Source organism: Mesocricetus auratus, unplaced genomic scaffold (genome assembly GCF_017639785.1).
Source record: "Mesocricetus auratus isolate SY011 unplaced genomic scaffold, BCM_Maur_2.0 Super-Scaffold_100038, whole genome shotgun sequence".
Taxonomy (NCBI): Eukaryota; Metazoa; Chordata; class Mammalia; order Rodentia; family Cricetidae; genus Mesocricetus; species Mesocricetus auratus.
Window position 1 is genome coordinate 11134554 of NW_024429216.1, and position 22938 is coordinate 11157491.

The 22938-nt window shown below is 59.3% G+C and overlaps 2 protein-coding genes across 8 annotated transcripts; one reads left to right on the plus strand and one right to left on the minus strand.

The window, feature by feature from the left end:
- Nucleotides 1-425: 425 nt before the first annotated feature.
- On the plus strand, nucleotides 426-9784 carry Klc3 (kinesin light chain 3). Of its 7 annotated transcripts, XM_040734358.1 has the most exons (13): nucleotides 4756-4812; nucleotides 5383-5648; nucleotides 6382-6612; nucleotides 7009-7078; nucleotides 7390-7609; nucleotides 7902-7989; nucleotides 8063-8164; nucleotides 8411-8584; nucleotides 8904-8994; nucleotides 9070-9110; nucleotides 9185-9291; nucleotides 9368-9431; nucleotides 9589-9784. In XM_040734358.1, exons 1-13 carry the CDS (start codon nucleotides 4800-4802, stop codon nucleotides 9658-9660), a joined length of 1539 nt encoding a protein of 512 aa, XP_040590292.1. In that variant the 5' UTR covers nucleotides 4756-4799; the 3' UTR covers nucleotides 9661-9784. The 7 variants fall into 7 exon arrangements, with proteins under 7 accessions (XP_012980915.1, XP_012980913.1, XP_040590292.1 ...); XM_040734356.1 differs by having other exon boundaries at nucleotides 8904-9110; XM_040734357.1 differs by having other exon boundaries at nucleotides 9368-9784.
- Nucleotides 8705-21861, minus strand: Ercc2 (ERCC excision repair 2, TFIIH core complex helicase subunit). The gene is made up of 23 exons (XM_040734354.1): nucleotides 21784-21861; nucleotides 21482-21581; nucleotides 18985-19062; nucleotides 18846-18908; nucleotides 18584-18697; nucleotides 17338-17454; nucleotides 17140-17256; nucleotides 16725-16848; nucleotides 16490-16586; nucleotides 16271-16404; nucleotides 16035-16203; nucleotides 15482-15600; nucleotides 13860-13929; nucleotides 13714-13783; nucleotides 13533-13634; nucleotides 12533-12596; nucleotides 12089-12210; nucleotides 10926-11018; nucleotides 10776-10848; nucleotides 10537-10607; nucleotides 10320-10463; nucleotides 10075-10218; nucleotides 8705-9941 (listed from the first exon to the last, which is right to left on the minus strand). Exons 1-23 carry the CDS (start codon nucleotides 21786-21788, stop codon nucleotides 9849-9851), a joined length of 2283 nt encoding a protein of 760 aa, XP_040590288.1. The 5' UTR covers nucleotides 21789-21861; the 3' UTR covers nucleotides 8705-9848.
- Nucleotides 21862-22938: the final 1077 nt, after the last annotated feature.

Consider the following 22938-nt stretch of genomic DNA (forward strand, 5'->3'; position numbering starts at 1 on the left):
GGCAAAACAAATCAGAGAGATATATAAATTACATTTTTTTTTTTGGTTTTTTCGAGACAGGGTGTCTCTGTGGCTTTGGAGGCTGTCCTGGAACTCGCTTGGTAGTCCAGGCTGGTCTCGAACTCACAGAGATCCGCCTGCCTCTGCCTCCCGAGTGCTGGGATTAAAGGCGTGCGCCACCAACGCCCGACATAAATTACATTTTTATGCATTTATTTCCTATGCGTGCATGTCCCGTTTATACACATGTGGAAATCTGAAGACAAACTTGGGGGAATCGGTCCCGGGATCGAACTCGGCTCCTTAGGCTTGGTGGCAAGCGCCTTTACCGCCTGAGTCCGCTCGCAGGGCCCCAAACAAAGTTTTGCAAAGTTCTCAGGCTGCCTGGTTTCTCCGTGTGCGGCGGTCGGGGGCGTGGCCGGCTCACCTGCGTGGGCGTGGCCTCGCCCCCGCCCCGCCCCGCCCTCGCGAGGAGCCGCCCGGTTCGGCGGCGGCGCAGCGGGAGCACCGGTGTTCGGGCGCCGCAGCCAGGCGGCTCGGACTTGCAGCTGCCAGGTGGGTGCAGGGGTCGGCGACGGCTGCTGCCGGGTCCCCGAGGGAGTCTCGGGGGATGGAGAGAGGGCCGCGGGCCTGGCTTCGGGGACCAGCCCGGGGGAGGGGCGGGGTCCCCGCGGGCCGCGCCCCGCCCCTCGCCGGCTAGGAAAACAGCTGGGGGCGGGGCGGGGCCTTGTGACGCGCGGTTGGCTGCAGGGTCTCGGCGGCCGCGGGGAGCGGCTGTCGGGGCCCGGGGAGGGTGGCCGGCTGCAGCCTGCCGGTGCAAGACATGCACGGTAAGGGACCGTCGTGTGCATACGGGAGGGTGTGAGGCAGGGCGCGCGGTGGAAACTGAGGCGGGAGGAGGAGCAGAGTTGGAGGCCATCCTGGGCTACGTAGGGAGGCTCTTCCTCGAGAGAGACGGGAAGAGGATAGATCGTGGGTACCAGCGTCAGAAAGGAAGAGAAGGGAAGGAAGGAGGGCCAGAGCGAGAGGTGCCGCAGTGGGTAAAGGTGCTTGCGCCAAGCCTGACTTGCTGAGGCTGATTTCCCGGATTCACAAGGTGGGAGGGGGAGGACTGACTCCCTCAAGCTGCACGTTGCCCTCTGACCGTCCATGCACACAATAAATGTAAAGGAAAGAAAAATAACTTAAGACCGGGCATCATAGTGCACACCTTTAATCCCAGCGCGCAGGAAGCAGAGTCAGGTGCATCTCTGAGCTCGAGGCCAATCTGGACCACATAGTCAATCCCAGCCAACCAGGGGTGCAGAGAGAGACCCTGAACACGCATATGTATACTTTTTTTTTTTTTTTTTGGCTTTTCGAGACAGGGTTTCTCTGTATTGTTTTGGAGGCTGTCCTGGAACTCACTCTGTAGACCAGGCTGGCCTCGAACTCACAGAGATCCGCCTGCCTCTGCCTCCCGAGTGCTGGGATTAAAGGCATGCACCACCAATGCCCCGCCATAATTTTTTTTTGAGACACGGTTTCACTCTGTAGTCTTGGCTGTCCTAGAACTCACTCTGTAGACCAGGCTGGCCTCGAACTCACAGGGATCCCCCTGCCTCTGTCTTCCAAGGGCTAGAATTAAAGGTGTGCGCCATCACCACCACCCAGCTTCTATATAAGCTTTTAAATAGGGCATAGAGCTACCATGTCACCCTCTGACGGGTGAGTGAGTGCGGGTGACTTCTGATTGTGTGGGTCCACCCTGTGTGTGTTAGGTATGGACTATATACACACTACTTACCATGAGCCACTGTGAGATGCCGGGTCTGTGGTGAGCTCTATTCTCGTGGCGGACTCACCTGTGTGACAGGGAGTGGAATCTCTTACGGGGTTGGACCTAGGTGTCGTGCAGTGGCGGGAATTGTGTGTGTGGAATTGGGCGATATGTGACTGTCACTGACTGACGGTGGACATCCTGGCTGTGTGTCCCTGGTATGCAGGTGGGGGGGGCTTGCATAGGTGTGTGTGCGTGCGTGTGTGCCTGTGTGTGCGTGTGTGCGTGTGTGCATGTGTGCGTGTGTGCGTGCGTGTGTGCGTGCGTGTGTGCGTGCGTGCGTGCGCCTGCTGTATGGACAGCTGGAAGCTCTCTGGTGGCTGTGGGGTGGGGGGTGACATGGCAGAGATGTTCCTGTGTGGGTGATGGCATGGACAGCGGGCTGTGCGGTGGTTATCATGGGTTCTTCAGCCGTGCCGAGAGATTGCCCTCGGGGCTCCTCTGACTGCCAGGGACGGCCGGAGTGGCTCACGGCTGTGGCGAAGCTGCCGCTGGGGTTGTTGAAGCGAGCAGCTGGCTGTGGTGTGGGGGAGGCTGCATCTGGGCTTCGGCTTGGGTTTGAGATTGGGGTGGGAGGTGGCGGCGGCGCTGGCCATGCTGGCGGCCGTAAGAGACTGATCACTTGTGTGGCTCCTGCCTACACCCTGTGATGTGTTTTGTTTGGTTTGGTTCTTATTTTTTTAGCTTTTCAAGACAGGGTTTCTCTGTATTGTTCTGGAGCCTGCCTGGAACTCGCTCTGTAGACCAGGCTGGCCTCGAACTCACAGAGATCCGCCTGCCTCTGCCTCCTGAGTGTTGGGATTAAAAGTGTGTGCCACCACAGCCTGGTTTTGTAAGACAGGGTTTCTCTGTGTAACCCTGGGTGTCCTAGAACTAGCTCTGTGGATCAGGTTGGCCCCGAACTCACAGAATTAGGATTTTTTCACTTAAAACCCTTTGAAAATGGCACCAAGGAGAAACTATACTTCAGAGTTTGAAGTTTGGTCTCCCTGGGAAAGAATTCTGCAGCACGACCTGCTTGTGAGGCTGGGACATGGGAAAAGCTATTTTAGGCAGCCCAAGATCGTCAGAGGAAACTGGTGTGTATGTGTGTGGGGGGATGACTCTGTGTATTAGAGGATTGTCTCTTTAAACATTACAGGTATTAAGCCAGGCATTAATCCCAACACTCGAGAGGTAGAGGCAGGCGGCTCTCTGTGAGGTTGAGGCCAGCCTGGTCTACAAGAGCAAGTTACCAGGACAGGTTCCAAAGCTACACAGAGAAACCCTGTCTCCAAAAATCACAACAAAACAAAAACAAAAAAGACCCCGTAAAAAGCAGAGCTCTGGAACAGTGCATTCTGCCTGTAACCAGCACTTGGGGGATGGAGGCGGGAAGGTTTAACCAAGGATGGCTTTGAACCCCTGATCTTCTGCCTCTGGAGAACTCAGATCTCATGTCTGTAACACATGACTGTCCCTCAACTTTTTTTCCTTTTGGTACAAGAAATGGAACCTAGGGCCTTGGCCATGCTTGGCCAGCTGTGTCTGCAGCGTGCACCTTTTCATTTAAGATTTATCTTTATGTACATGAGTGTGTGTCTGCATGCATGTGTGTGTACCACGTGTGTGCATTGCCCATGGAGGCCAGAAGAGGGCGAGATCCCCTGGGACTGGAGGTGTGGTTGGAAGCTAACATACAAGAGCAGGTCCTCTACAAGGGCAACAGGGGCTCTTTTTTTTATTTGTTTTTTATTTCATGTGCATTAGTGTCTTGCCTGCATGTATATATGTATGAGGGTGTCAGATCCCCTGTCCTCTGGGACTGGAGTTACATGGAGCTGTGGGCTGCCATGTGGGTGCCGGGAATCGAACTCTGGGTCCTTCGGAAGAGCAGCCGTAACCACTGAGCCATCTCTCCAGCCCATTTTTTCTTTTTTCAAAGCAGAACTCATGGCTCCTCATCCTATGCTGCTCCTGCCCCAGCCTCCAGGACCAGCCTGTGTGTGGTGTACGCTAGCCTGACTCTGAACTTTGTGGGGAGGAGAAAGTGTGGTGTGTTTTGGATTTCAAAGATGGGAATGTATAATGATGCTCTATTTCTTCCCTGTTGTTTCTTTTACTATGTTGTATTTCTAATGAGGTCATACATGTATGCGTGTTTGTTTAGAGGTGTGGGGGCGTGTGAAAGGCGGGAGTGCGTGTGTGTGTGTGTGTGTGTGTGTGTGTGTGCCTGTGTGTGTGTGTGTCTGTGTGCCTGTGTGTGTGTGCCTGTGTGTGTGTGCCTGTGTGTGTGTGCCTGTGTGTGTGTGTGTCTGTGTGTGTGTGTGCCTGTGTGTGTGTGTGTCTGTGTGTGAGTGTGTCTGTGTCTGTGTGTGTGTGTGTGTGTAGCTGAGATGGGATTATGTCTGCCGTCGCGTCTTTAAGAAGGACCTGGGCTGCCGCTCGGTGGATAGAGTGCTTGCCCAGCATGCCCCGGATCCGGTTCACCCTCAGGACCCCGTAAGTTGAATGTGGTGGTTCACGTTGTATAAGGTCATCTTTAACTATATAGCAGGGCCAAGGGCAGCCTGGGCACCTAAGACCCAACCTCAAAAATAAATAAAGTAAAGCCTAGGTGTGGTGGCACATCCCTCTAATTCAGGCTCTCTGGAGGCAGAGATGGGTGGATTTCAGTGAGTTCTAGACCAGTCTGGAATACATGGTGAGACCCCGGCTAAAACATAATAAATAATAAGGATGAGAGAGTTTTGTATGTGTTTGCTGGGGTGTGTTTGAATAGTGTGTGTGTGTGTGTGTGTGTGTGTAGAGAGAGAGAGAGAGAGAGAGAGAGAGAGAGAGAGAGAGAGAGAGAGAGAGAGAGAGAGAGAGAGAGAGAGAGACTCACTGTACCTCTGACTCGGTCACCCACATGTAACCCCACTAGGGGACCCTCACCCCTTCTCACCCCTTACCAGCCTCAGATGCCCGGGTGTCACATGGCCTCTGCCACCCGTGAGCCATGGCTAGCCCAGGTGCGTCTCATCAAACCTTGGGCTGTTTGGGGCCCCTGGTCCTGGTCCCTCAAGGTCTTGCCAAACTCGGGAGCCAACTTTCAGGCCCCTCTTAGACCCCCCTCCCGCCCCCAGGCCCTTTGCTCGACTTCCCAGCTTTCAGGGCTCCATCCTTCATCCCGCCCCTCCGCTCCCCCCCCCCCCACCCAGTGGCCTGACTGGTTCCTGACAAAAACACCCTAAGAATGAGCTCACCTCATCCTGCCGCCTCCACACGCCCCGCCCCCAGCCTGGCAGAGGTGGCGCCTCCGGTCCTAGGGCGCGCTTAGCAGGCCGGGAGCTCTGAGCCTGGGTGTCTGGGGACCTGGGTGGGGGGGCCCGGCCAGGTGAGCGGGGTGGAGGGGGCGGCTGGAGCCAGCTGTTCGCCCTCTTAGCTAATTACTTCGCACGGTTTAGAGCGGAGCCCTGGGTTTACAGAGGTAGAGAGTTTCACCCCTGCCCCGGGATGGAAAGGGGAGCTAGCAGGATGGGTGGGCGGGCAGGGGGAGTCTGCGTGGCCAGATGGTGACTCCCTCGACCCCCCCCCCCCAGGAGTGGCCATGTCTGTGCAGGTGGCAGCCCCGGGAAGCACGGGGCTGGGCCCCGAGCGCCTGAACCCCGAGGAGCTGGTGCGGCAGACCCGACAGGTGGTGCAGGGGCTGGAGGCCCTGCGGGCGGAGCACTACAGCCTCGCCGGGCACTTGGCCGAGGCGCTGGCCGGGCCGGGCCCTGTGGCTGGAGCGGAGCTGCTGGAAGAGAAGCAGCAGGTGGTGAACCACTCGCTGGAGGCCATCGAGCTGGGGCTGGGCGAGGCCCAGGTATGCGGGACCATGAGAAGGACCAGGGATGAGAAGCGTGTGTGCCTGTGTGTGTGTGTCTGTGTGTATGTGCATGTCTGTGTCTCTGTGTGTGTGTATGTGTGTCTGTGTCTATGTGTGTGTGTCTGTATGTATGTGTGTCTGTGTGTGTTTGTGTCTGTGTGTAGGATTAGCCTGGTGGGGAGGCCCAGGGATGAGGGGATCATAATGTAGGGAGGTACAGGTGGCCTGAAGGAGCCAGGCCTGGAAGGAGGGACTGCAGGTCAGATTGCATCCCTAGGAAGCTTAGGGATGAGCGGTTGAGTGTGCCACACATGGCCCTCCTGTAGAACTCAGTGCTGGTAGGAGGTTTGCCTACCAGGAGCAAAACCTGGGGCTCTACCACTGAGCCACACCCCAGTCCCTCACTGGGGGATTCTAGGCAGGGGCTCTACCACTGAGCCACACCCCAGCCCCTCACTGGGGGATTCTAGGCAGGGGCTCTACCACTGAGCCACGCCCCAGCCCCTCACTGGGGGATTCTAGGCAGGGGCTTTACCATTGAGCCACACCCCTGTTATTCACAGATGAATTTTACACAGGTGCTGGGTTAAACAGATGGAGTAGCAATTAGCCCTATGCATAGTTTGGTTGAAGTCAGGGGTTTCTGGAAAACTCTTACTATCAGAGCCTGGGCTGGGCCTGGGGCTGTCCCAGGGCTGCCCCCACTGCCCTCGGTCCCGATGCTTCTCAGGTGCTGCTGGCCCTGTCCGCACACGTGGGGGTGCTAGAGGCGGAGAAGCAGAGGCTGCGGGCGCAGGCGCGGAGGCTAGCCCAAGAGAACATGTGGCTCCGAGAGGAACTGGAGGAGACGCAGCGGCGACTGCGGGCCAGTGAGGAGGCCGTGGCCCAGCTGGAGGAGGAGAAGAGCCATCTGCAGTTCCTGGGCCAGCTGCGGCAGTACGATCCGCCCGAGGACAGCCAGGTACAGAGCCCCTGGGCACCCCGAGCCCTTTCTGGCACGTGTGGCTCCCCAAAGCCCCCTCCATGCTCTTCCTCAGCCCCTGAGACCTCGAAGACTCCTAACCCACACATCTCTGTCAGACTCAGAGCTGGTGTGGCTGAGGTTGGAGGGTGCTGAGAGCTCAGGGCCAGCCTGGGCTACATAGTGAGGCTCACAGACAAAACTAGTCCTGAAGCCTGGCACCCCAGCATTGCGGAGGCGGAGGCAGGTGCGTCTGTCTCTGAGGGTTCGAGGCCAGCCTGGTCTACAGAGTGAACCCCTGCTCTAGACAACAGAGAGCCTCCCGGGCAGGCCTGAAGCAGCTTCAGGGCACTGACGCTTGCTGTTCTGGGAATTACTCTTTCCTGGTCCCCACAGAGGCCCGAGTCCCCGCCTCGCCGAGACAGCCTGGCTTCTTTGTTCCCCAGTGAAGAGGAGGAAAGGAAAGGTGTGTGTGGGAGACCTGGGCACGCTATCAGAGGGTCGTCGTCACCCAGGACTGCAGGCTAAGCCCGGGGCTGGAGCCTTGACCTGGGACGCCAAGGTCTCTGAGCCGGGCACGGCGTGGGGAGGGAGGGCAGGGTCTGGAAGATGAATCGGGGGGCCCTCATTAGCCCGGAGGCTGGTTCTGTGCTGGCACCGAACATCCCACTGGCCGGTTTGATGCCGGTAACCCCCGTGGGCAGTGTCGGCCCTGGTGCCGGACGGAGGTTGGGTGCGGGCTGAGGCCCACAGAGGACTCCACGCCACCCCCTCCAGGTCCCGAGGCAGCGGGGGCTGCAGCAGCGCAGCAGGGTGGTTATGAGATCCCGGCTCGCCTGCGGACCCTGCACAACCTGGTCATCCAGTACGCTGGCCAGGGCCGCTACGAGGTGGCTGTGCCTCTGTGTCGCCAGGCCTTGGAGGACCTGGAGCGGAGCTCGGGCCACTGCCACCCCGACGTGGCCACTATGCTGAACATCCTGGCACTGGTATACAGGTGAGCGCCGTGGCTGACGCGTCTGTGGTAGCGGGGTACACTGGCGATCCCCTGGAGATAAAGCATCCAGGGGGCAGCAGAATGGGGGGGCGGACAACGGAAGGAACAGAGATCTGGAGAGATCCAGTCTGGGCACCAGGGTGGGCAAGGGACAGGAGACCCAACGCTGGACAGAATTGGCAGAGGCCTGGGATGTGTGGGAGACAGGGGACCCCTGAGAGATGTCAGGGACACCTGGTTCAGTCCAGCCAGTGACCCCAGCTTAACCCTGCCTTCCATCCCTGCTCGGCAGGGACCAGAACAAATACAAGGAGGCCACGGACCTTCTTCACGACGCCCTACAAATCCGGGAGCAGACTCTGGGTCCTGAACACCCTGCGGTGAGCAGCAGTTCGGGGAGGGTGGGCTTGGGGGGACTGCAGGGGCCCTCCTCTGCCAACTCTCCCCCTGCAGGTGGCCGCCACCCTCAACAACCTGGCCGTCCTCTACGGGAAGCGTGGACGTTACCGGGAGGCAGAGCCCCTATGCCAGCGTGCCCTGGAGATCCGGGAGAAGGTGCTCGCCCCTGGGGTGCCTGGCCTTCGGCTGCTGTTCTCCCACCTGGGCCTGGGCACCCACTCCCTGACCCACGTCCCATCTCCAAGCTGGTTTGTTGGGCTCCGCACCCGTGACCTCTGGCTTCACTAATTCCCACCCCCCTTGTTAACTTCTCCTTGGTCACCACGTCCCCAGCCTGTGACCCTGGGTGACTGTGGCATCTCACGGACCACCCTATGTGACACATGGCTTGTGCGTCCCCAGGTCCTGGGCGCCGACCACCCGGATGTAGCCAAGCAGCTCAACAACCTGGCCTTGCTCTGTCAGAACCAAGGCAAGTTCCAGGACGTGGAGCGGCACTACGCGCGGGCCCTGAGCATCTACGAGGCCCTGGGGGGGCCGCAGGACCCCAACGTGGCCAAGACCAAAAACAACCTGGTGAGGCACGGGTGTGTCCTTCCGGGGACTCTGCGGGCAGGGGCGGGGGTGTGGGTCCTTCCGGGGACTCTGCGGGCAGGGGCGGGGGTCCCGAGTAACACGAGGCCAGGAGCGAACCCGTTCACAGAAGCCTGTGTCAGGCTTTATTTCACAGCAGATGCCCCTAACATTTCACTGAGGTAGGAAAGCGAGGCACAGAGGGGCGTCTGCACTGTGATCAGCTGAGGCAGGGTGCGGGGAAGGCGGCGGCCAGGTCTGAGACGTTCCCAGGCCTAAACCAGATGGCCGCGCCCTGCCCCTGCCCCTGCCCTCCCCGCAGGCCTCGGCCTACCTGAAACAGAACAAGTACCAGCAGGCTGAGGAGCTGTACAAGGAGATCCTCAGCCAGGAGGCCCTGCCCGCCCCGCTTGGTGAGCGCACCCCTACTTCCTGCCCACCCTCCCTCCGGTGTGGCGCCTGTCACCCCACCACCTTCTGTCCCACAGGAGCCCCCCACGCAGGCACGGCTGGTGACGCACAGCAGCAAGTAAGCAGGCCCCACCCGGGTCCTGGGTGGGTCCCCACCATGTCCCCACATGTCACCGTGCCCGCCCTCCCCAGGTCCTGCGCAGGAGCAGCTCCTTCTCCAAGCTGCGGGAGTCCATCCGGAGGGGCAGTGAGAAGCTGGTCTCGCGCCTCCGAGGGGAGGCCGCGGCAGGGGCTGCAGGGTGAGTGCTGGCTGGGGTCAGCAGCCTGTCAGCCCTCCTCTGTGACGCCTCCCTGACCCACTCCTGTCCTCTGCAGGATGAAGAGGGCCATGTCACTCAACACGCTGAACGTGGATGGCCCGCGGGCCGCCAGGACGCAGGTGAGGCCAGAGATGGAGCGGGTGCCGCTGGCAGGCTCAGCCAGACGGGAGAGGCGGGGCTCCCTCGGGGACAAGCACGTGGGTGGGGTGGGGGAGAGGCATGACAGCCCAGTGTCAACTGGAAGAGAGCTCTGACGGCTCCGGTGCCTGCCCCCAGCTCTCAACCGGGACCCTGAGTGAGGCCTCTCGGACCCTCAGCGCCAGCACCCAGGACTTGAGCCCTCGATAAGTGGCCGGCTGCGGTGGCCACGGCTGCCCAGGAACCGGGGAGGGGATGGGTGGCTGCCTGGCACCCTGCACGGTGGCACCTGTGGATCGGGACCCTGCAATTAAAGACTGTACTCTGTCTGGCACTGGGTGACTGCCTGAGGGTCCGGGGACCTTCCTGGTGGCACAGATGTCGCCACAGTCCTGTGTTCAGAGCTGCTGTGCGATCTGCTCAACCCGCCGCAGCGTCTCCTCAGACTGCAGCTGCTCCAGACTGAGCAGTGACAGGCCCAGCTGATCTTCCTGGGGGCAGAGGTGAAGGGCAGGACACATCAACATGACCACTGGGTCTCTCATCAGTGTCTCCTGGGCTGCCCTACTTCCTGGACATGGGGACCCTGAGGTGACCGGGAGGGAGGGGGGAGAAGGGGCTCACCCGGTGGAAGGGCTGCGCCATCTGCCGCAGGAAGTACTTGGCGACCTGCACACCCTCGTCCACCGTCAGGTTGAGGTTGGAGTCTGTCAGGTGCTCCTGGATCCAGCGAGGCAGCTTCCCACGTTTGTCGGCCCGGGCAAAGCGCTGAGGAGGGAGGGGAGGACTTGAACCCCGGCCGGAACCCAGGCTGCCTACCACCCGTCCCCTGAGAGGAAGGGCTGGGTTGGGGTCCCACAGGCCCCCACCTTGTCTGCAAAGACCATGAGACCGTAGTCTGTCTTGCCCCTGATGGCCCGGCCCACACACTGGGCTGCGTGGCGCATGGCGTCAAAGGTGAGGAAGTCGTTCTCTCGGATCTGGAACTGGTCCCGCAGGTACTCCAGCCGGGCCTGGGGAGGGAGGAGTCAGCGGGGTCCAGCCCTCCTTCCCACACACGATGCCCTCCTCCACTGCCCCACTCACCTTGAGAATGCGGCTCTGGGTGTAGACATAGGGGACACCGAACATGATGACAGCCCGCCCGTAGTGGTGCACTGGGGGCAGACAGCAGGGTTACCGCGCGTCGGGGGCTGGGGGCTGGCACCAGGCTGCATGCTTAGGTCACCCGGGGTGTGGAAAAGACCCCTCTGTGTGCCAGCGGTCCCCAGGGGAACGGCCACGGTAGGGAGGGCAGGCACTGGCCCAGAGCCGGGTCCACTCACCAAAGTCAATCCCTTCCGACACTTTGCCCCGAGCCACTGAGAGCAAGATGGCCCCCCGGCCGTTTTCGCACGCCTGGGGAGGTAGAGGCAGCCCGTCACTCCTCAGCCCTTCCCGTGCGCCACCGCCCACCTGCCTGTCCCGGCACACACCTCCTGGTACTTCTCCAGGGCCACACTGGTCTCTGCCCCGTCCTGGGTCTCGATGAAGAGTAGCTTGTTCCTCTGGATGTTCTCAAGGATGCCCTGGGGGGGACAGGGAGGTCAGACACAGGACCAAGCACCGCCGCTGTGGCCGCTGTGGCCTCCCACGGAGATCCTTCTCCAGGCCCTCAGCTGTCCAGCCTCTTTGGCAGTTCAAAGCGGGGAGCCGATCCCACCCGAGAAGGTGGGCACGGGGCCCAAATTGGCCGGTGGAGGGCCTGGCCGTAATCCAGGCAGGACCAGCCACGGGCTATCCCGAGAGTTGCAGTCTGTCACTGCAGTGACTGCCACGAAAGTCAGGCCACCAACCAGAACCAGATACAGGGTCCTGGCCAGGGGGAGGGGGGGACGGCGCACACCTTTAATCCCAGCACTTGGGAGGTCTACAGAGCGAGTTCCAGGACAGCCTCCAAAGCTACACAGATTAACCTTGTCAGGAAAAAGGGTCCTGAGGCACCAGCCAGGGTTACCAGTGCAACTCAGTGAGCAGAGTTCTTTACAAAAAACGCTAACTACGGAACTGTTGCTTGGAAAAACAACTGTTGCCTCATAGACACAGCTAAGACACTGCAGCCTCAAAACCTCAGGCGGCTCTCGATCTTGGTTTTCAGGGTTAGGGATAGACTGTGGCAAGTTCCTGGGGCATGCTCAACCCTTAACTAGACCTGCAGCCCCTCATGGGGAAGTCCAGACTAGGTGCCTGCCTGAGTCACGGTCTACAGGGCCTGTTCGAACCCAGGCCTGAGAAGCTGGGCTCAGTGCAGTCACAAGACAGAGGGACAATGGTCCCTGTAGCCCCATGGAGCACCAGACCCCAGGGCCTCATCCACACACTTACGAGAGCCCCTGCAGTGGGAGTTCTATCCCTGCCTAACTCTCGGAACCTTGAGCTCACAGCACCGTCCCCGGCAGCAGGCCTGCTTGCTGGGGACACAGTCTGCAGTGACCCCAGAGGCGGGGTGGTCCCCTCTGGTGGAGGAAACACTGACAGCCTGCAGGCTTGTGGTGGGGATGGCATCCTGTGGTGTGCCGCGTCACCAGTGGGAAGATGGGGAGTGAAGCCCCCACAGGAAGAGTGGAGCTGAGGTTTGGGCAGTGGGGACTAGGCGTACCTGCTCATACCACGAGGCCACAGTGCTCTCCATGTATTGGTAGCTGGTGAAGAAGGCCACAATGCCGTCGGGGACCACAGCAGACATCTCCAGCAGGAGGTTGCCATAGTTGCGGATTACAGCTAGAGAGGGGGGGTTGGAGATTGCATCCTCTCCTGCCGCCCACTGAGGCTACTCACCCATATCCCGATTCTTCCTCCCAAGCTGTCCACTGCCCCACCCCCGCCACCCCGAGGTTCTTATGACGTGTCCCAGCACAAGAGACGTGTGGGGGTGGCTGTGTTCCAAAGGCTCAGTGATGTGCCTGGTGGTGCAGCCCCAAAGTGAGGAGACCCCGGGGACTCAACCCACAGTGGGCCTGTGTTAGCCAGAGGCTGGGGCCTGTTGTGGAGCAGGCCCTCTCCACCTGCGACACACTGTCACCAAGCCACACAGGTGACTCACCAATATCTTCCCTGGTCTCAAATTTGGAGCTGATGGCCACCTGGTCATTACCACGGCCAATGATCTGGAAGTCAGATGAAGGTGCTGTGACACACGTGACAGACAAATGTCCCCTTTTTGAGATAGTGTCTCATGTAGCCCAGGCTGGCCTTTAGTCTAGGAGCCTCACTGAGGCTACCCATCCTCCCAAGCCCATGAGAAGGCTGTTCTCCAACCTCTGAAGTTCCATGTAGCCAAGGTGATCCTGAACTCCTGGTCCTCCTGATCACAGGTACTGCCAGGCACGGACCCCAAGGCCTGCCGTGCATTAGGCCTGAGCTCAGGAAAGCCTCATGCAGACCGTGGTCCTAAGCTGGATGTCTAGAGCTCAGTCACAAGCCACGGGCCTACAGTCACATAGCAACAAGCCCAGGGCAGGGACCTCTGTGCCTCTAAGCAAGGCTACAACACTCCAGCCTTAGGTAGCTCCAGAACACGGGTCACTCAAAACACACACCCATTAGGACCACTCCTCAGTCCACCATGCCGGTGAGAGGTCAGGGGGAACATCCCAAAAAGCCCGCAGCCCAAGAAACCACCGCCTGTCCCTGCTGCCAGGTGAGCAGCCTGCAGACAGCTCACTCCTGGCACTGCCCTCCCTCGACACAGCTCGTGCTCCACAAGCATGCGACCAGGCGACAAACCTTGTACAAGGGTTAGTGTTTCTGAGGGGCAGCGCCGCATCCCCAGCCACAGCTGGCTTCACGTGGCTCATGGGCTATGGGGTGAACATGTCTAAAAACCTGCCAGGCTCTAAACTCCAAGGCAGAGGCTACGAGCCGAGAGGACACAGCCCTGCCCTAGGCTGCAGACGGAGGGTCACTACCCAGGTCACAGATGGATGACAAACAGCACGCTCACCCTGACCGATGGTGACGGAGCACAGGCCTGCTCCCTAAGCACTATGCGGTCCGGGGTGCTGGGAGAAATCCCCCGGCCCCCATGGGTCTCACCCGCTCACCATGGGGCAGAGGCAGACTCGGGCCAGCGTCATGGTGAAGGTCGCCATTGTGACGGGGTGGAAGTCCAGGATCTTGGGGTAGATGTCCAGTGGGGACAGCGTCTGCAACAGACAGCAAAGGGACCTCAGCAGGAGGGGGCAGGGACCAGGACCCCGCGGAGCAACAGCACCCAGTCCTCACCCCAGAGGTGATGATGACAGACTGGAAGCGCTCAAACACGGGCTTGATGGCCAGGGAGGCGTCCATGCAGCTGTGGGACAACACAGTCATCATTCAGGGCAGAGGCGGGGCCAAAGCCATGGCGTCCACACAGGGTCGCACCTCACCTGAAGTGCAGGACGGGGTTGGCGATGGTGGGGGTCCTGTCATCGAAGGGCTCGATGATAATGGTGAAGCCTGGGAGGAGGGGGCTGGTGAGTGCCGTGCGGTCACTACACAGGAGACCCATTGTGTCCCCAGACACCATCCAAGTGATGCGCACAACAGCCCCCACCCGCCCATGCCCCTGCACGGCTAGCGCATGGCAGGGCTGGGCAAATCCTCTGTGCAAGCAGTGAGGCCAGGCCGCCCCTCCCCAGGCAGCTCTGCCCCCCCCCCTGCAGAAGGGAGACGCCGCGGAACCTCAGGATGCTGGTGTCTCCACCCTGCCCACACCCACTAGTGTGCCATGAGCTCTGCAGTGTCACCCTAGCGTCTAGCTACCGTCCCCATCCTCCCCAGGGTCCTCCCCAGGGCCCACTTGACTGGCTGAGTCCTCGTCCCACAGCCCCCTGGGAGGCACTGCTGCATGTTGTCTCCTGGGATGACCTTGCTCCTGGCCCCCAGGCTGTGACTCCTGGGTGAGGGTTGGGATATGGATGGGGGGGATGAGGGTGCAGCTAAGGCTGTTAGATCCGCTGTCTCTCAGGGTCTACCCTGACTGTGTTAGATCCACTGTCTCCACAGGGTCTACACTGACTGCGTTAGATCCGCTGTCTCCACAGGGTCTACACTGACTGCGTTAGACCCGCTGTCTCCACAGGGCCCAGCCTGGCCCGTTTGTTGACTGAACCAATGATTACATTCACAGTTTCTGTTTCACTTGGCAAGGAGCCATCAGGTCCTGTGTCCAGCATCATGCTGAGGACACAGCAGTGCCCAGCAGAGTCTTGGTCCCACCCACAAGGGCTCCCCTTGCACGGGGGGGGGGTGGCGCGCAGTGATCCAGAGACCCGGCTGGGACAGGGGGAGCAGGCCCAGCATGGAGTGGGGCGGGCGACTCTCTGAGAGATAAAGGACTTGACTAGGCAGGGGAAGAAGGCTCGGTGGCTGGGGCTGGAGGGAGAACCATGAGGGCCAAGAGAAGGGGCTGGGTGGGGGCAGAAGGAAGGGGCAGCTGCCCACAGCCCTGGGGTGCGCTGACGGCGGGTGTCCTCCTTCCGAGGCCGGGCCAGCTAGGATGCCAGCTGACCTGGTTTCCTGGCTACAGTAGTAATCCCCAGGGATAAGCTTAAAAACTCAGTGTACAGCTGGGGGGGGGGGTGACCCAGGCAAAGCTGCGGCGACCGTGTCCCCTCTGCCTCGTGTGTCAGCCAGCGTCCCTCTCCCTCAGGGTCTTCATGCAGCCACCAAGCTTCTACACTCTGGCCTCTCTCTCCCACGGCTCTCCCTAAGCCCCTCTTTCCCTGTCCCCAGAGCCTGCGGCTCCCTGTCTCTGTTAGGTGAGCACCCCTTGCCCAGACGCTGCCGCGGCTCCCCAGTGCCCGCGGGCTTACGTGAGGCCTCTCAGCCGGCTCACTCGCTTTCTCCCTTCTGCAGCCAGGAGGAGCCTCTGGACTCAGAGTCTCAACAGGAGGCTCGCCCGCTCACAGACACGGTACCGCTCCCCAGGGCCCAGACCTCCTGTAACAAATGCCCGGCCCCCAAGTCGTGCTGCCAGGCCCCCAGGAGAGGCAAGAGGGGAGCTTACCCTTGGCGTAAGTGCTGACGAGAGTGGCGAAGTTAGCAAGGAGTGTGAGCGGGGAGAAGTCCGCCAGGTCAGCAATCTCCAAGGTGTGCAGCAGGGAGCGCAGGCGCTCAGCACAGAACCTGAGGAGCAACGGGGTCGGCAGAGGGCAGCAACAACAGGCTGGGCACCTGGCACTGTCTGTGGCCAAGCTGTGTCCACACTGTGCAAGCACCCAGAGCTGTTACTCCAGGATGGCGCACAACACTATCACGTGGTGCCCAGGCTCGCCGCTCGTATGCAAATTCTTGTCAGACGAGACCCATGGCCAACAGTCAGTCTGCTCCTGTGTTACCACCCCGCAGCCAGGTCATGACCCCACGCTCAAAGAGGAACAGCCACACTTTCCCAGGCTCACAGAGGCTGCGTCACCAGCTCCCCCTTACACACAGACACACTCACACTCTCACACACAGACACACCCACACTCTCTCACACTGACACCCACCACGGGCTCCCTCCATACCCAGCTGTGACCTGCCCCTGTCACCAGGCTGTGGCCCCCCTGGCGGCGCACCTGAGGGGCTTGCGTTGGATGCACACGCGCTGGGCCAGGCCGCTCAGGAAGGCAGGCGGACTCTCCTGCACCACATGCTGCACGCGCAGCCGCCACTTGAGGTACTCCAGCAGGCGCCGCAGGAAGCCCAGGAAGTGCTCTGCGGTGCGGATGGAGCCGGGCACGGCCTCTGCAGGGAGACTGAGTCAGCCGCACAGGAAGGAGGGCGTGAGGGGCGGGGCTGGGGCGCGGCTCACCCTGCAGCACCTCGTCCGGCAGCACGGGGTTGGCGAGGTGGGCATCTGTCTCCCGGGCCGCACTGGCCTCACGCAGCCCCTCCACCAGGCGCCGGTACTCGTCCCGCAGCCGCTGCTCATCGGTCTCCTTGATCCTGATGGGACACGGGACAGGCTGGAGCGGGCCGGCCGTCGAGGGCCCCGGGGAGGCAGGCGGCCCACGGGGAGCAGGGTGAGCACCTGAGCACGGTCTTCTGCAGGGTGTCTAAGTTGCTCTGGCAGCGGTCCAGAGTCCTGCGGGTGAGGTTGACGCTCATGGAGTCGATGCAGACATTGTCTAGGGAGGAGAGCAGAGGAGAGGGGAGCGCTGGGCTAAGCCCGGCTTGGGGGCGGGGCAGAGGGGCTGCGCGCGCGCGCACACACACACACACACACACACACACACACACGTCTGCACAGCCCGCACCCTCCTCACCAATATTGTGGGCTTCATCGAAGACCACAACGGCCTTGCGGGCCAGCTCCTTGGACACCAGGTCTGCGATCTTGGGGTCCAGGAGATAGTGGTAGCTGTAAACCACCACGTTGGCATGCAGGATCTAGGCACGCAGAGGGAAAGGGGTTGGCCTTGGTCCTGCTGCCCCCGGCACACCGCTCCTTCCCGGTGCACAGACGCGACAGACGGGACCACCAGGCAAGGCAGAGACAGGAGACAGGACGGAGATAGGAAGGCCTGGAAACCAGGTCAACAGCGCACAAGCAGACACACGGGCTGACGGAGGGGTCCCTATGACCCATAGCTGGGAAACTGAGGTAAGGGCATTCTAGGTGACACCAGCCTGGGTTATAAGGGAGACCCTGCCCCAGAGGAAAACAAAACAACCCCTCACCGAGTATCGAGCCAGGAAGTAGGGGCACCAGCCCTGCCGCTGCCCCAGGGCCTTCAGGTCGTCCAGGTTGTAGATGCCTGCAGGGAGGGGCACCTGGCGCCCATGGGTGTCAAACTCCTGGGGAAGGCAGAGGATGGCAGGGTCAGGGAGCTGCTGTCCCGAGTGCCTGTGCCCTTCCCGGCCGGGCCCTCCCCGCACCTCATAGAAGCGGCAGTGAGGCAGGCTGGCGTCCTGCTGGTACTGGGCTCGCACGTAGGAGGCGGTGAGGCTGTGACACTTGCCATCCACGTCCTTCCCAAAGCGCAGGGGTGTCACCTGGGGGTCAGGGGACAGCTTACAACAGAGACAGGAGGCAGCGTGTGCCAGCCATGCCAACCTGGGCCCCCAAACTCGGGACACCACGAGTAGCACGTCCGCTGGGGTTTCTGGGCACTGGAGCCTCTACCTGAGCCACTGCTAGTTAAAAGGACTTCCTCAGGGTGTCAGAGAGGGAGCACCGCTAAGACTCAGAACTGTCCCCAGAGCTGGGCATGGCAGCACGTGCCCGAGTCCCAGTTACTAAGACAGCCGAAGCGGGAGGACGGGAGGGCACGCTCAGGCCAGGCCCACAGTGAGGCATGTGCAGACATGTGTGTAGGAAGAACACTGCACCCACAATAAATAAAAATACCTTTAAAAAGCACACTCAATAGGAGTGTTTAAAAATAAAAACCTGGGGCTGGAGAGATGGCTCAGAGGTTAAGAGCACTGACTGTTCTTCCAGAGGTCCTGAGTTCAATTCCCAGCAACCCCATGGTGACTCATAACCATCTGTAATGAGATCTGGTGCCCTCTTCTGGCCTGCAGACATGCAGGCAGAATACCGTACACATAATAAATAAATCTTTAAAAAAATTAATAAAAACCTGCCAGTAAGTAAATAAATCTTTTAAAAAAAATCAAGCTGACAGTAGTGGCACACGTTTTTGATCCCAGCACTTGGGAGGCAGAGGCAGGCGGATCTCTGTGAGTTTGAGGCCAGCCTGGTCTACAGAATGAGTTCCAGGACAGCTAGGGCTACACAGAGAAACCTTGTTTTTCACTGAGAAGCCCTTGGCTCAACTGTGTTTTGAGGTTCTGGAATACCTTCATACACATAATGGCTACCGTCAGAGAGGACAGGAAGCTGCCATGAAATTCATTTATGTTTCAGGTATACAAAAATCCCAACACTTCAAGTGTGCAATGCCACTTAGACCTTGACTTATCCCGTTAAGGTCAAGTGAGAAATTCTGAGGCGCCACACTGGCACTCAAGCAGTTTCTGATCTAGGCACAGGAGCTAACCTGGGCTATGACGGATGAGCCTGAAAAAGGAGTTACATTGGTGGTCACCTCATACTGGCCACGGTTGTCTCGGGCTGGTACTGGGTAGCCCAAGGCTGAGGGCGAGCCCGGGGTCTCACCTCGGGATGAATGCACAGGTTCTTTCTTGAGCTCAGTGCCAGTCCCAGGAACGGCAGCTTCTCGCCCTCCTGCTGCTCATAGAAGCTGAGCAGCTTGCGGAGCTCTTCTATGACCTGCTTAGAGATGGGAGCATCGCGTGGGGACTCAGACAGGACAAGCAGAAGCCTGCCCACCAGGCCCACCAGGCCAGTGAGGGCAGCAACTGGGGACCACTGAGGCCCAGGGGAGGGGACGGAGCACCGGGCCCACCCCACTGCCCACCTTCTCAATCTCTGGCACGGTCCGAGAGCAGTAGATAAGTTTGGTCACCTCCAGCGGAAAAGCCTGTGGATGACAATCAGCTCAGCCCCACCCAGTCCCTCCCCGATCCCCAGCCCAGACTCTTGGGGTGGCCACTCACCCTCTGGTAGGCCACTATCAGGGCCAGCAGGGACACTGTCTTCCCTGTGCCTGAGGGCATCTCCAGGACTCCATGACCCTGAAAGTTGGGCACAGAAGACAGGGCTCTCAGAACCTCAGGGACGTGAACTCTGGGGACCCTCCCCAACACATCATTACCAGGAACTCAACACGCACAACGGTGAACTGCCATGAAGGCCAGGAAACAAGGGGCTTCATCCCTGCTTCTTTTCTTAGTTTTCATTCCAAGGATTTTCCTTGGCTAGTCTAATACTTGCTATGCACCTCCGGCTGGCTTTGAACGCTTGGTGATGCTCCTGCCTCCACCTCCTGAGTACTGGGGTTACAGGCTGGGCCTATTTCTGCTGACCTCTCTGGGTCACAGCATCCTCGATTCTAAGTGGCTCCATAGCCTTTACTTGGAGCAAGATTGTGAGGACTGCCGGGCGGTGGTGGCGCACACCTTTAATCCCAGCACTCAAGAGGCAGAGGCAGGAGGATCTCTGTGAGTTCGAGGACAACCTGGTCTACAGAGCGAGTTCCAGGGCAGCCTCCAAAGAAATGCAGAGAAATCTGTCCTGAAAAGCAAAAAAAAAAAAAAAAAAAAAAAAAACCACCACCAACAACAACAAAGAGATTAATTTGGGGCTGGAGAGATGCCTCACCGGTTAAGAGCACTGACTGTTCTTCCAGAGGTCCTGAGTTCAATTCCTGGGAACCACATGGTGGCTCCCAACCACCTTAAATGAGGCAGAAGACTGTATATACAATAAATAAAAAGGCCGGCGGTGGTGGTGCACACCTTTAATCCCAGCACTCGGGAGGCAGAGGCAGGCGGATCTCTGTGAGTTCGAGGCCAGCCTGGTCTACAGAGTGAGTTCCAGGACAGCCTCCAAAACAATACAGAGAAACCCTGTCTCGAAAAACTAAGAAAAAAAAATTAATTAATGTGTGTACGCAGAGCCCACAGAAGCAGGGCGAGGATGCCCTAGAGCTGAAGTCACAGCTGATGGTCAGTGCAGACATGGGCACTGGGAATCAACTGGGGTCTGGAAGGGCAGCAAGCCCTCTTTACCCAGCCACCTCTCCAGCGCCTCCTTTTCAGGCGGTCTCACCCACCCCAGGACGTTCACCAACACTAAGTGAAGAGACGGCTTTGTTGTAGCGGGAGACAGGGGCACTTGCCCAGCACAGAACAGGCTCTCTCTATGTAGCCCAGGCTGTCCTGAAATTCCATATGTAGCCCAGGCTGCCCTGAAATTCCATATGTAGACCAGGCTATAGACCAAGTCACAGGGCTCCTCCTGCCTCTGCCTCCTCTGTTTACAACACCAGGCAAGGCCCCAACACCCTACTGTACCAGAGAATGAATTGTGATCCTCCCGCCTCCACATTCTGAGGGCTGGGATTACAGGTGTGAATTCAGACTTCGTTTTACACCGCGCTGTTAATGAAACCGGGGCCTGGTGCGTGTCCCAACCACACTAATCTCTAGTGCCCCGCCATGGAGAAGTACAGCCACCATTTACAGGGGGTGGAAACTGGCAAGAGCTTAAAGACATGCCCAAGAGTGCAAGGTAGAAGCCAGGCTGACAGAAAAAAGTCTCTATGTCCCTAAGACTCAGCCTTGACTCTATTATCAAATCCTGTTATTACTCTTTTTTTTTTTTTTTTTTTTTTTGGTTTTACGAGACAGGGTTTCTCTGTATTGTTTTGGAGGCTGTCGGTCCAGCCAGGCCTCAAACTCACAGAGATCCGCCAGCCTCTGCCTCCCGAGTGCTGGGATTAAAGGCGTGCGCCACCACCGCCCAGCTTTTCCCGCCCTTATCTTTTTAAGGCCCTGACTATATAGCCCTGGTTTGCCTGAAACTCACCCCGACTGGCTGCAAACCCCAAGTCATTCTCCTGCCTCAGCCTCCCCAGGGCTCGGGTTACAGGCACGGCGCATCATTAACTCCATGTTTGGGTTATGCTGGGCAAACATTCTATGAACCTCCACAAGTCATCTAGATGTTTTGGGAAACAGTCTCCCGTACAGAGCCCTAGCTGGCCTGGAACTCACTACTATAAAAGCCAAGCTGCCCTTCAAACTCGGCTCAATCCTTCCTCAGCCTCCCTGCCGTCGGAATCATAGCAATACACTGTCACATTCCGTTTATGCGGTGCCAGGATGAAACCCAGATCTCCATCCCTGACGCTAGCCAGGGAAGCACCCTACACCAACCGGGCGAGCTACGTTCCCAGCCCTATTGGTTGTTTTATTTATTTATTTATTTATTTATTTATTTATTTATTTATTTTGTTCTTGCCGAGACAGGGTCTCGCTCGCTATGTAGTCCAGGCTGGCCTCAAAACTCGCAGCGCCGCTCCAGCCTGAGCCTCACAGGGCGCTGGGATTGCGGGCCCGGGGCAACGTGGCCGGGCGGCCCCCCCACCCCCGACCAGGAAGTTAGCGGAGGGAGCCAGGGGTGTGCACCGGGGGGGCAGCCGCCACCCACCTTGGCGTCCAGCGTGCGCTTGAGCTCCAGCATGTAGGAGAACTGCTCCGGGTAGATGTAGTCGTACGGGAAATAGACCAGCAGCCCGTCCACGTTGAGCCTGGCGACGGCGGCAGCGAAGCGTCGGTGCCCGGGGCTCTCGGGCCGTCCCGGCTTCCGTGCCGCCCGCCCGCCCGCCCGCCCGCCCCCGCCGCGGACCCCGAGGCCACCCGGCCCGGCCTCCGCAGCCTCTCCGCGCCGCGCCCCGGCCCCAGCGACGCCCGCCGGCCGCCCCATCGCCCACCGCCGAGCCCCCGGCTCACTTCATGGCGCCTCGCAGCCGCCGCGGCGTCCGCTCCACCGCCCGCCCGCCCGCCCGCCCGCCTCTTGAATATGCAACGGGGGCGTGAGCCGAGAGCGCCGCCTTCCTCGCGACGCTATTGGCTGCTCCTGCCCGTCACTCCGCCCAACCGGAGGGCGGGCGCGTGCGCGTGGAGGCGGGAGGGCGGGCTCTGGGAGGGAGGCGGTGCCCGAGGCATCGCTGAGGATCGTCGACGGCTGCGAACAGGCTGCGGAAGGAAGGAAGAGAGCCGACGCGATCGATTCAGCTCTTCCTGGTTTGTGCCCTGGCTGTGAATTGGAGCCCAGGGGAGAATAGCCGAGAAATTGGAGGCCTTTCGGAGCCTTGCAGTTACAATGGCTCAGTTGTACCAGACAATCACGGGTTTCTTTTCTTTTCTTTTTTCTTTTTGGTTTTTCGAGACAGGGTTTCTCTGTGGCTTTGGAAGCTGTCCTGGAACTAGCTCTTGTAGACCAACCAGGCTGGCCTCGAACTCACAGAGCCTCTGTGCTGGGATTAAAGGCGTGCGCCACCAGTGCCCGGCGACAAGCACGGATTTCTAAAGTCTGTGTCCAGACATAACGCAAGAAACCTACAAACAGCCGGGCGTTGGTGGCGCAAGCCTTTAATCCCAGCACTCGGGAGGCAGTGGCAGGCGGATCTCTGTGAGTTCGAGACCAGCGTGGACTACCAAGCGAGTTCCAGGACAGCCTCCAAAGCCACAGAGAAACCCTGTCTCGAAAAAACAAAAAAACAAACAAACAAACAAAAAAAGAAACCTACAAACAGCTTCTCCCTACTCTAGCCAGACTCTCCTACGTGTTATTTGAAAATTCATTAAAGGCAATGCTCAGCAGTTACCAGCGTTTTCTGATCTTGGAGAGGACGCCCAAGACCAGCTGGGATCCCAGCTCCCTACATGAGGCAGTTTACAATCGCCTGTAGCACTAGCTCTGGCTCCCAAGGATACCTACAATTAGGGGCACATACACTCTGAGGAGGCAGAGGCAGAAAAAAGCATCCTTGGCTACTTAATGAGTTCAAGGCTAGCCGAGACTCTATGAGAACATTGGCTCAAAAAAAAAAATCCAAAACCAACCAACCACCAACAATAAATACATGCATAATAAAAAAAAAA